The sequence below is a fragment of the Leptodactylus fuscus genome, chromosome 7 (genome assembly GCF_031893055.1).
Source record: "Leptodactylus fuscus isolate aLepFus1 chromosome 7, aLepFus1.hap2, whole genome shotgun sequence".
Taxonomy (NCBI): Eukaryota; Metazoa; Chordata; class Amphibia; order Anura; family Leptodactylidae; genus Leptodactylus; species Leptodactylus fuscus.
The window spans coordinates 129,755,175-129,768,446 of record NC_134271.1 but is presented as its reverse complement, the minus strand read 5'-3'; the positions used below and the strand labels follow the sequence as shown (position 1 = coordinate 129,768,446).

Here is a 13,272-nt window from a genome sequence, read left to right as displayed (position 1 = left end):
CACATGGCTATAGTGACACAAAAATTTAAAAAAGTTATGACTTTTGGAATGCAAGAAAGGGAAATATGAAAAAAGTCGCTGAGTATTAATGTACAAACTACCCTGAGTCATCGGCATTCGGTCGCAGCTTTCCTCTGCTGAATAGACCCCTCTGCCCAGGCACATAACCATACCTCGGGTAAACTTTTAAAGCTTGAATGGCCTAAAGCCTAATCCCCGAAGGGACCCTAGCCAAACTAGGAACTTCCCAGGCCTTCTCATTCAACTCCAGGATCCCCTGCCACAGATGAGGTCCTACAAAATGACCCTTAAGCCTCTCACCCCCACCAAAACTCAGCCAACACCCATACCACGCCACAACATTTCATAAACAGAGTGGGCAGGTGGGCCACTCCTGTCTGTTAACCGTACTAACTGACCCTAGACTCACCCCTGCACTAACCTATAATACCTCTCACCCCACTCCTATTTTTCTAGCTATAAGGGCTCGTTCACACGGGGGGCGGTGGGGCCGATTTTTGACCATATTTTGACTTGGAGAGCCAAGTCAAAATATGGTCAAAACACGCCTGCCACTATGTCGCGGTCGCGGCTTCCCCCACCCCGGAGTCGGCTCAAATGAATGGGCCGACGCCAGAGGTTGCGGCTGCCGGCCGGAAAGCCACGGCTCAGCGGGTTGCGGCTTCCGCCTGAAGAAAGGGCAGCTCGCTTCTTTTTTTCCGCTATCGGCAGTTGCCGATAATGGAAAAAAGAATGCTAGAATGCTTGTAAAGGGGCGGATTATGACGTGGATTCCGCTGTCAAAATCCGCCCCTTTGGCCCCGTGTGAACTAGCCCAAAATCCTCTGTTAACCCCTTTGTTTTCAAATCCTCCCAACACCCCACCCCCCCACCCCCGTCACGCAGGCTGAATCCCCTAGTGTCTAAGGCCGTTCCTTTATTAGCTGTAAAACCAGATTTGTTGTCTATGCCCCTATGTATTTTTTTATATTTTTTTTCTTGTTATCTCTCTGCTACTTAGAGGATCTCCATGTTGAGATACAATGAGATATAATGTGATTCTGGCCTGTTTTTTACTTTCTCTGCTGTTCTGTATTTGACATACTGGTTGTTATTGGAAAAGTTGGTCCTTGGTGTGCCACAATGACGTAGTGCGTGACGTACCCTCACCCTTCAGCGTCCATGTTGGAATCGCTGCTTTAGGAGGCATCCAAATGGTTATGCATCGGGGCTAGACGAAGCGCTTGGTAATACAAAACAGCCATCGTTTCGGCAAAGCTTCACCTTCCTCCAAGCATTTTTATTGGACATATGAAAAAAAAAAAAAAAAAAAAAGTTTTACAGAATCTTGGTGAGTGCCCTCTTTCTACAATGAGAATATAAAATCAAATCACAAAAAGTCATAGATTTCACTCTCTGGTTTTAACAAGTTAATAAAAAATTGGTTTCATTTTGGTGTTTTGTTATTCTTGCCAAATTACGTGGAATGTATTACATGAGGATAAGTGAAGGAACGCGCCAAGAACTTTTACGCCATCTTATAGGATGTGTAAAGTTAGACTAGACTAGATAGTCACACAAGGCCTCTGGAAGGTCAGGCATGATGTTAAAGGGTGCGCCCCCTATAGAGGTGCATGGCTGAGGTTCTGTCTTCCTAATTACATCATGGAAGACAGACTTGCACATCCTCAGCTAGCGCCCTCTATTGGTGTGCACATACTGAGGCACTGTCTTCCTAATTACATCATGGAAGACAGATTTGCATATTCTTCCCGTGATCCCTTGCATGTGGAGAGCTAAAGGCTTAATAAGACTCCACATACCTATATGGTGGTCTCTCCCTATGGAGTGACGATATCCCCCCGACCTAGACTAGATAGTCTAAGAATATGCCATCAAACAGTATCAGTTTAAGATTATCTCGTCTGAATTTGCACTGTATATCTTTTAGACAGTATTAGCAAGTCGGGGGCCATTGACGTTACTCTCTTTCTGTCTTTCTAGCATTCGACGCCTAATCCTTCTGAGATTTAGACTGACTGCCGGTAGTTCGCCAGGTTATTATCTCTTGAAGTGGTCCGATTTTGGTGACGGTCTCTGGTAGGTCAGAGACGCTGGTATGAAGTACCCAAAAAACAGGCATGAGAAGTGTCAGGATACGGGCCAAGGTCAGGGTTGGCAGAGTTTGTGCAGTCAAAAAGTTAACAGACAAATGAACAAGGCTGGTAACACAAGTGCAGTAGACAGAAACAGGCCGAGGTCAGACATTTGTATACAGCAGAGAATAATTCAGTAGACTAGAACAAGATCAGGTAACAAGCCGGGATAAAATACAGTATAAGAAGTCAAAGATACACCACAGGGGAGTCTCCTAGATTTTTCTTTGTGGTCCTGTAATAACACCAAGTGCAGTCACTGAGCCTCCTGTAATGCTGATCTATTGTATTACCATCACGTTGTTGTGTCTACTTGCTCTACGTGATGTTTGCTCTGCATCTTAGTTGTGTGTTAATATTAGAACTTTTTTTTAAGGGGAAGTGGTTAACGTTGATGCTGGAGTCTAGATAAAGAGTGTGGTTACACAAAACAGTGCTGGCCACATCTTGTTTCCATTATTTCTTATCAGTCATTGTAGAATGGGATGAAATCCACACAAACACAGGGAGAACATACAAACGCCTTGCAGATATTTTTCCTGGTGGGATTAGAACCCAAGACTCCAGCGCTGCAAGGCTGCAGTGCTAACCACTGAGCCACCGTGTTGTCCAGATATTTTTTTTTTTTTTTTTTATTGTTGAGCACCGTGAACCTCTTAAGATTTTGTTGTTTACGGCTGCACCGCTTCCCTTTTCTCCAGAGGAATAATCTGTAAGTCCTGGGGTCTCTACGATTTCTCTGTATGACCCTACCAATAATATAAATGGTATATGGTATACGGGAACCCTGTGTCTGATTTTATGTTATATACTTTATGGATGGGCTCCTTTATATGATGATATTCAGAAAGGTCTAACTACTTCAGATCCTAAACATGGAGAAGGACCAAGGACCCACAATTGGCTTTCTTCAATAATCCTCATGTTGCTTGTGTATGACTGTTATTAATATACGTAAATTTAGGAGAAATGGTTCCTCTCTATATATAAAGCTTTTGACATCCTCAAAATATCAGCAGAAGCCCATACATCTCACCAGAGCCCATAAGCTTCGATCTAGGCCATAAATATCCAAGTCAAGTCCAGTCTGAAGCCACCTTAGATCTGTGTTTGGTAAGTTATTGTCTTGGCCCCCACTGTTGACTTTCTTCAATGACCCTTATGTTGTCTCTACTGGACTATAGTCCTCATAAGTATATTAGAGGTAAATTTCTCACATTGTTCCTCTTTACATGCAAAACACTTGGCGATGTCCGTAACAGGAAATTTTACAGTATTTCATCAGAGGTCTTCAGCTTCAGTCTATATCGTACACATCCAAGCCAGCAGAAGTCTGAAGCCATCTTAGACTTGTATTTGGTGAAGGCTATATATGTTCCATATCTCTGAGAAGATGCTGGTCTGGTTGCTCTTGTGGCTCTCCGGAGTTTGGGGTCAGACAGGTATGTTTATATCACTACTATCGAAACCTTTGTTAAGTTTCTGAGGTTGTAAAGAAGAACCCAATATATTCTTCAAGAACTGTATGGCCAAGTAGGTCTCACTGACCAGATCTTGGGTTCTCTCTTAGTCCTCGGGTTATTATATAAATCGATTAGCTTTGGTTTGAAGATATCTCTCCCATATTAGTTTACTGAATTCCCAAATTTAATCTTCATTTTTTACATCCATAATGTTTTTTATATTTCCATCAACATACCCATAAGGGCTTGTTTTTTGCGGGATGACTTGTAATTTTGGGTGACACCTTTTTTTCAGCTTTCAATGTTTTAAAGGGAATGTGTAAAAAAAATGACTGTAATTTCAGCATTAGTTTTTGGGTTTCATTTTTCGGGACTCGGTTTTTTATGACTTGGTGACTTTATTTTCATCAATTTATTTCACAATTCTGGCAATATCATATTCATATAGATTTTGTTATGTTTTGCCGCTTTTCCTAAATATAAGCTCTTTGTGTAAAAAATAAATTGTTGGCTTTTTTAAGATGATGGGAGTATGAGAGGGCTCATCTTTTTCAGGATGAGCTGTAATTTTATTAAGAAGTACATACAACTTTTTACTCACTTATTATTCCTTTTTGGGGAAGGCGAGGTGACCAAAACAGCAATTCTTGCACTGTTTTTTCAACCCTTTCCAATTTCAATTTTGACTTCCCACCTTCCAAACCCCATAACTATTTTATATTTTATACTTAGAAGTTTTATATATTTATATCACCTCTCCAACTGGATACTAGACTACCTGACAAACCGCCCTCAGTATGTGAGAGCCCAGGACTGTGTGTCTGACACTGTGATCTGTAGTACGGGGGTACCACAAGGTACAGTTCTTGTCCCATTTCTCTTCACACTGTACACTGCTGACTTTAGGCACAACTCATCCAGCTGTTACTTATAGAAGTACTCCGATGACTCTGCTATAGTAGGCCTTATCACTGATGGCGACGATAGGGAATACAGAGACTTAAACCGGGATTTTGTAGAATGGTGCCAAGCAGAACCACCTCAGGATTAATGCTGGGAAGACCAAGGAGATGGTGGTGGACTTTAGTAAACGTAGAAGTGTTCCAATCCCGGTGGAGATCCAAGGGACATGCATTGAGATAGTCAGGACCTATAAGTATCTGGGTGTGCTCCTCAATAATAAACTAGACTGGGTTGATCACCTGGAGGCGCTGCACAGAAAGGGCCACAGCAGACTCTACCTGCTCAGGAGGCTGAGGGCCTTTGGAGTGCAGGGGCCACCTCTTAGACCCTTTTTCAACTCTGTGGTTGCTTCTGCCATCTTTTTCGGTGTGGCCTGCTGGGGGAGCAGTATATCAACCAGGGACAGAAATAGACTTGACAGGCTGATCATAAGGGCCAGCGCTGTCCTGGGGAGCCCCTTGGACCCAGTACAGGTGGTGGGTGACAGAAGGATACTGTCTGTGGTGAGTTCCATGCTGGACCGACTGCTTCACCCCAAGTGTGAGAAAGAACGCTATCGGCGGTCCTTCCTCCCAACCATGCTCAGGCTATATAATCTACATCAGGGCAAGCAAAGAGAGAGAGCTAAATGATCCTGAGGTCTTCCTTCTTTCTTTTCTTTTTTAGCTGCCATTGATTCCTAGTATTTTTCTCAGCCTATGTGTGTCTACGTCTTTTATATATTACTGTGTATTATCCTGTATCTGTATTACTATGCTGCTGTAAGATACAGAAATTTCCCCACTGAGGGACTATTAAAGGATTATCTTATCTTATATATATATATTTATTTTATATTTTATATATATTTTTTATATATTTTATAAGTCCCATAGATGGCAATGCAACTATAGACCAACCACTATAGTAATATTGCTGTCAAAGGAACAGGTCGGACCTCACGATCCAGCCTGCAATGATAGAGGTACGGGGCCAGAAAGGACCATCTTTGAAAACCAGGCATGGATGTTGAGAAGGGGTTAACAACATTTCCCGTACAAGATAGATTATATTAGACTCTCCTATTAACATAGAATATTTTGCTATTATTTTATTTTATATTCCTACACAGATATGAGAGAGAAATTATTGGCTTTCCCAGTGGAGTCGTCCACCTCATATGTTCGGATATCTCCAGATCGCATTGACCAATATAGTGAAGCCTCCATCTGCATGAGATTCCACTCAAATCTGACCCGGCAATATTCCTTGTTTTCAATGTCTACACAAAGTAAAGTCAAAGCTTTCGCTCTCTATTATGATCCAGAATCAAACAATGAATTTCTACTCTCGGTCAGTGATAGTAGCCAGGTATATACATTGCAGGGCAATGACTTTACACAATGGACAAGCCTTTGTGCAACCTGGAACTCTTCAGTCTGGGGACTGTTTATCAATGGGAAATACTATAAATCAGACCTTGTACCGAATGTACGGATCAGCGGTGACCCTTGCATCGTTATTGGTCAGGCGCAAAATAAACATTGTGGAGGATTCAATGAACTGGAGTCCTTCGTGGGAGAGATGACAGATATTAATATGTGGGATAAAGCTCTGACGGATGAGAATATGATGGATTATTTTGCTGATAATGAAATGAGCGGTAACGTCATTAACTGGAAGGCCCTAAATTATACTCTACATGGAGAGGTCACCATAAAGCCATATGTAGACCCCTATCCTTGTGTAGAGGTAATATGATAGGGTCTTCCTATAGTAATGTATACAATATATCACAGCAATATACTCTACCCAGCTCTTCTCCCAAAGGAATACCTACTCTGTAGCTTCACCTATAGCCTTCTCTGTAGCTTCACCTATAGCCTACTCTGTAGCTTCACCTATAGCCTTCTCTGTAGCTTCACCTATAGCCTTCTCTGTAGCTTCACCTATAGCCTACTCTGTAGCTTCACCTATAGCCTACTCTGTATCTTCACCTATAGCCTTCTCTGTAGCTTCACCTATAGCCTTCTCTGTAGCTTCACCTATAGCCTTCTCTGTAGCTTCACCTATAGCCTTCTCTGTAGCTTCACCTATAGCCTTCTCTGTAGCTTCACCTATAGCCTTCTCTGTAGCTTCACCTATAGCCTTCTCTGTAGCTTCACCTATAGCCTTTTCTGTAGTTTCACCTATAGCCTTCTCTGTAGCTTCACCTATAGCCTTCTCTGTAGTTTCACCTATAGCCTTCTCTGTAGTTTCACCTATAGCCTTCTCTGTAGCTTCACCTATAGCCTTCTCTGTAGCTTCACCTATAGCCTTCTCTGTAGCTTCACCTATAGCCTTCTCTGTAGCTTCACCTATAGCCTTTTCTGTAGTTTCACCTATAGCCTTCTCTGTAGCTTCACCTATAGCCTTCTCTGTAGTTTCACCTATAGCCTTCTCTGTAGTTTCACCTATAGCCTTCTCTGTAGCTTCACCTATAGCCTTCTCTGTAGCTTCACCTATAGCCTTCTCTGTAGCTCACCTATAGCCTTCTCTGTAGCTTCACCTATAGCCTTCTCTGTAGTTTCACCTATAGCTAGCTAACCTTTAAGTCAATGTCCAACCTTTTAGAGAGCCTTATATATAACTCAAACACCCCTACAATATCTGATTGAGCATTTAGTCCGGCGCAGGGTTCAGGTTAGCTGTACATATTGTCTATCAAATGTTGCCAGGTCTCCTTCCTAAGTCATTTTTAAGACTCCTTTAAGGGTCGTACACTGTCTGAGTAATCATCTAGAGGTGGCACTAGGAATACATCCTAGGAATACAATGTTTTCCTTCTGGAGAAGCTTCTTTGCAATGTTTTTGCCATATGCTAGCCAAAAGATTGAGTTTCCTCCTATAGCCTATATCTTAATACCCTAACCAAATAAAAGTGGCTTTCTGACAATCTCTGGCACCCATTAGGTGGATACTATGTCCCATACATCACTTATGGGGACATATTATCTATATGTCATACTTTATATATTTCCAACAATACTGTTGTGCTCTAAAAGACATCTAAACCTTTTTTGAAGCTGTCAGCTGTGACCAGCTCCTTGGGTAGGCTATTCCACAGAGTCACAGTCCTTACAGTATAGAACAAGCTCCTTGGGTAGGCTATTTCACAGAGTCACAGTTCTTACAGTATAGAACCAACTCCTTGGGTAGGCTATTCCACAGATTCACAATCCTTACAGTATAGCACCAGCTCCTAGGGTAAACTATTCCACAGATTCACAGCCCTTACAGTATAGAACAAGCTCCTGGGGCAGGCTATTCCACAAAGTCACAGTCCTTACAGTACAGAACTAGCTCCTGGGATAGGCTATTTCACAGAGTCACAGTCCTTACAGTATAGAACCAGCTCATTGGGTAGGTTATTCCACAGATTCACAATCCTTACAGTATAGAACAAGCTCCTGGGGCAGGCTATTCCACAAAGTCACAGTCCTTACAGTACAGAACTAGCTCCTGGGATAGGCTATTTCACAGGGTCACAGTCCTTACAGTATAGCACCAGCTCTTAGGGTAAGCTATTCCACAGATTCACAGTCCTTACAGTATAGAACAAGCTCCTGGAGTAGGCCATTCCACAGATACACAATCCTTACAGTATAGCACCAGCTGCTGGGGTAGGCTATTTCACAGGGTCACAGTCCTTACAGCAACCAATCAGCTATTCCACAGATTCACAGTTCTTACATTAAATAGCCAGCTCCTGGGGTAGGCTATTCCACAGATTCACAGTGCTTACAGTAAAGAAGCATTGTCTCCTCTGGAGGGTAAACCTATTTTTTTTCTCCAAAAAGAATGCCCTTTTGTCTTTTAATGGGATTTTACATGGAACAGCTTTTCCCCCTATTTCTTGTACGGGCCATTTATATATTTATTATATCTTGCCTTAAACTCCTCTTCTCCAGACTAAACAGATATAATCTGTAGCTTAGCTATATATGCTGGTCCTGGTGACAGACTCCTTTTAATATAATCATTTCTTACAACGACCACTAGGGACATACCTAAGGGGTGCAGAGTAAGCAGTTACACCTGAGCCCTAATATCCAGGAGAGAACTAAAGACCCCTCCCCCAGTATTATAAATGGCACACACTACCACTTGTATTGTGTTTCCCATTCATGACATTATATTCTTCTCGATTTGTCAGACAGTCTATTTGGGTTGTTTGATTTAGAGAATCCATTACTCTATTCTAAATAAATAACGGCTTTCACTCTTGAAGACAAGATCCAACCACTAACTTCAATCCAGTGCAATGCCTCATGTGCCCTGAGGTGGTGCTGCAGGAGAAAAGGATGATATAGCCCTCACAGAGCCCTGATCTCAACATCATCCAGTCCAATTGGGATGACATGAAGAGACAGTCGGAGTAGAACAAGCCTACATCCTCAGAAAATCTGCGCTTAGTTCTCCAAGATGGCCGGAAAAACCTTCCTGCCGAGTTCCTTCAAAAACTGTCTGCAAGTACCGGGAAGAACTGATGGAAGTCAAAGGGCAAAGGTCACACCAAATATTGATGGGATTTAGATTTCTCCTTTTCTATTTGCCGTGTTCACACTAGCGTCCAGGTCTGTGCATTCGGGTCCACATGGAGACCCAAAAAATGGACAAAAGATTTTGCTTATTGACAAAATAAAAAAATTGACCCTCCTATTTTTGAAAATGTTCTTACTTTGTAGCATTTTTTTTCTACACCTGTCTAATATTTTGCACAGTACTGTCCATGTTCTATAAAATACAGTAACTAGGCCGCCCCATGATCTTTAGTATAACTGTGTGATAGGGGTTGTCCTATCAGCAGCAGTAGCTAGTGATAGCAGTTTAATAAGTCTATGTAGTACAGTCTGTGACCCTACTCGGGTGATAAGGAAAATGTTTGTTCTCGTACCGTGTTAGCCAGTGGGTAGGAAATATAAAAAAAAAAACAAAAAAAAACAAAAAAAAAACTTGATAGTCTTCAGTAGTTGATACCTTTTTAATGGCTAACTAATAATGATGATAGATTACAACGTTTTGGAACTCTCGGCTCCTTTCTCAAGTAAATTTAAAAACCATTTCTGAAGGATGCATATTTATGTACAAAAGGACACATAGGGATAGAATTCCAGGAGGAAGGGGGTAGAGCAGGGATAGGGAATGTACGGCTCTCCAGCTGTTGCAAAACTACAACTCCCAGCATGCATACTCGCTCTGCTGTTCTTGGAACTCCCATGGAAGTGAATGGAGCATGTTGGGAGTTGTAGTTTCACAACAGCTGGAGAGCCGAAGGTTCCCTAACCCTGGGGTAGAGGGTTATTAGTGATTGGTAGAAACAATGTAAACAATTCCAGGTCCTTATCAGTTCTCAGGTCAGTGATTTCTGTAAGATGCCATAAAACCATGTGACAGATTTAACCCCTTCTCCAGTGTTTGAAGCAGGGTCATAAGTTTATATTCATAAATCTGTCGCTCTCTCTTTGATTTAAAATTCTATCTTAAAACCAGAATTTTCATGTGATCGGTGATATTATGATCCTCATTGCAGAAATGTTTTGATACAGGAAGGTCCATTCTTCGTTCTCTAATTGTATGGCGATGTGAGTTCATACGCATTCTAAGCTGCTGTCCGGTCTCTCCAACAAACAGATTTTCAGTGAGACATTTGGTGCACATTATTAAATACACTACATTAGGTGTGTTACAGGTGAACATACCTGGGATTTTTTTTGTGTTTCCTACTCGGGTGGACAGAAAAGCATGTCATGCTCAAGGGGAAATCATCCAGTGCTGAGCTAAGTGTCCATTCACACGGAGAAAAATAGTGAGGAATTTGGTGTGGAATTTCAGCGCTGAAAAAAATACTCCCATTGACTTCAATGGGTTCCTTTTACCAATAGCACAAAAATGTCTTTTTCCATATTTCACCCCACCTATCTAGAGATCTGACAATTCTATACATATTTGTCAACAATGTCGGCAGCTTAAAGTGCAAGGTCTTGTTAAGTTACAATCTGTTCCCCTATTTGCAGGACTGAGATGTAAATGTAGAATTGAGGAAGGAACTTATGTAAATGGGACACATCAGATCTGAGGAGCCCAAGAAAAGCTTCTGCTTTGTATAGTGTAGAGTATATCTAGAGAGGGTTTCCAGAACTGTATGCAGAAGTTGCTCTTCCTGTGGTTTTTGTTCTATTCTGTTTTGTTACTAAAATATCAGAAACTAATTTTAAAAGAATATACCAGGAACGTAATATTTAGTATACACCGGATAGGCAGGCAGAACTCTCTTCATAGGAGGCAGGGGGCACAATTCCAAGGAAGACTGTCCGGATTCCCCCCAGAAGGAAGGTACACTATGTGATCAAAAGTATCCGGACACCTGGCTGAAAATGACTTACAAGTTGGTGGCGCCCTCCATCGGTAATGCTGGATACAATATGGTGTTGGCCCACCCTTAGCCTTGATGACAGCTTCCACATTCAATCAGGTGCTGGAAGGTTTCTTGGGGAATGGCAGCCCATTCTTCACGGAGTCCTGCACTGAGGAGAGGTATCGCTGTAGGTCGGTGAGGCCTGGCACCAAGTCGGCGTTCCAAAACATCCCAAAGGTGTTCTATAGGATTCAAGTCAGGACTCTGTGCAGGCCAGTCCATTACAGAGATGTTATTGTCGTGTAACCACTCCGCCACAGGCCGTGCAGTATGAACAGGTGCTCCATCGTGTTGGAAGATGCAATCGCCATCCCCGAATTGCTCTTCAACAGTGGGAAGCAAGAAGGTGTTTAATACATCAATGTAGAACACACTTAGGGCCCCTTCACACAGCGTAAGCGCGGCGCTCATTTAGACACATATACACTAGAGATGAGCGAGTACTGTTCGGATCAGCCGATCCGAACAGCACGCTCGCATAGAAATGAATGGACGTAGCCGGCACGCGGGGGGTTAAGCGGCCGGCCGCCGTCAAAGCGGAAGTACCAGGTGCATCCATTCATTTCTATGGAGCGTGCTGTTCGGATCGGCTGATCCAAACAGTACTCGCTTCAAAACACCATTTGTTCGTTTCATTAAAACTGAAAAATATGGGATATTCAAGTGGAATCTAGATGATGACGAACCCTTCATCCATCTGTAATCTTTTTATGTTCGTCATTTATTGATATTAACATTTGCCTATTTTTTTGTGTTTTTGCATTGTCTGTTTGATTTTTGGTCGCAGCCGGAGAAATGATAAGATTTTAGTGATACAAGGAGGTGGATTTGCCCATCATGGGTTTAGCGGTTGGTATACCATTCCCAGCTTTTAGGTTCAACTGCCTCAAGTGTCTTTGTCACGCCACCCATAACACTTTGAAAAGGGGGCTGTGGACAGGGCCAATGGCCCCACCAATTCAATATTGAGCTGAAGTAAGTTACACATGTAACTGTATGAGCATTGACATGGGGTATTGTGAAATATAAACTCCAGCTTGTGAATAAATCTCACACTATATAAAGCCGTTTCTTGATTATACCGCACAAAATATAAAACAATTGAAAAAAGAATAATAGGAACTAAATTTTTTGCATACGAGGACATATTTCAGTGCAGGGGTGAACCTGCCTCTTTCGCCGCCCGAGGCGAACGACAGAAAGCCGCCCCCCCCCCCCCGGGAGGAGGGGGCGGAGCGGAGGGGGCATGGCACAGTGAAAGGGGCGGGCTTAGCACCGTTCACAGCCAGAGAGCAGGCACGGAGATGACCTGCTCTCTGCCCGAGCGTGAGGGGAGGCTGCTGGACCAGCGCTGCTCCAGTGGCCTCCCCAATCCACCGCTCGGTGCTAAGCCAGTCCAAGACAGCTTGTCCTGGACTGGCTTAGGTAAGCAAAAATGCCGCCCTCCCTGGGGCCCTGGCATAGCGCCGCCTGAAGCAGTCACTTCAGGTCGCCTCATGGGAGGTGCAGCACTGTTTCAGTGTTATTCCACTTCATCCAACATCCATTGCACAATAATTTCTAGAAACTACCTTTTTTTCCTTGATTTCCAAATGGTTTTGCTTGATTTCATTGTATTGGTATCTTACGGGCTAGTGAAAACCAGCAAAGTCCTCAGTCCAAATGCCAAATGGTACTTCTTATTTACTAAACCCTGTTGTGTATCCAAACAGCATATGAGGGGTAGTAAATTCATATTTGGACAGTAAAAGACATATGGGATGTACATAATACATTAGGTAAAATTTATTAAAGGGATCCTATCATTCAGATGGAATTTTTTGTGACTAACACGTCGGAATAGCCTTAAGAAAGACTATTTGTCTCCTACCTTCAGATGTCTTCTCTGCGCTGCCGTTCGGTAAAAATCCCGGTTTTCGCCGGTATGTCTCACGCAGCACTGGGGGGCGGGCCCCAACGCTCAAACCGCACTGGGGGCGTCCCCAATGCTGCGAGAGAACTCTCCAGTGACACCTCCATCTTCTTCAGGAACGTCCTCTTTCTGTGTCTTCTTCTGGCGCAGGCGTGAAACCTGTAGGCCTCAGGCAGAGCCAACTGCGCATGCCCACAGGCCACAAGAAAATAACCTTATTACTGTGTAAGCGGCCATTTTTCTTGTGGCCGCGGGCATGTGCAGTTGGCTCTGCCCAAGGCCTACAAGTTTGACTGCCTGTGTCAGAAGAAGACATTTGAAGACGCCGTTCCTGAAGAAGAT

The 13,272-nt window shown here is 43.0% G+C and overlaps 2 protein-coding genes across 2 annotated transcripts in view; both read left to right on the top strand.

Annotated features, from left to right (window-relative positions):
* LOC142212944 (jeltraxin-like) overlaps positions 1-13,272 on the top strand; it is a 73,589-nt gene that overhangs the window by 42,656 nt on the left and 17,661 nt on the right. The gene's annotated exons all lie outside the window — the stretch shown is intronic.
* LOC142213327 (serum amyloid P-component-like) lies at positions 3,550-6,322 on the top strand. Its single transcript, XM_075281643.1, has 2 exons — positions 3,550-3,598; positions 5,694-6,322. Exons 1-2 carry the CDS (start codon positions 3,550-3,552, stop codon positions 6,320-6,322), a joined length of 678 nt encoding a protein of 225 aa, XP_075137744.1.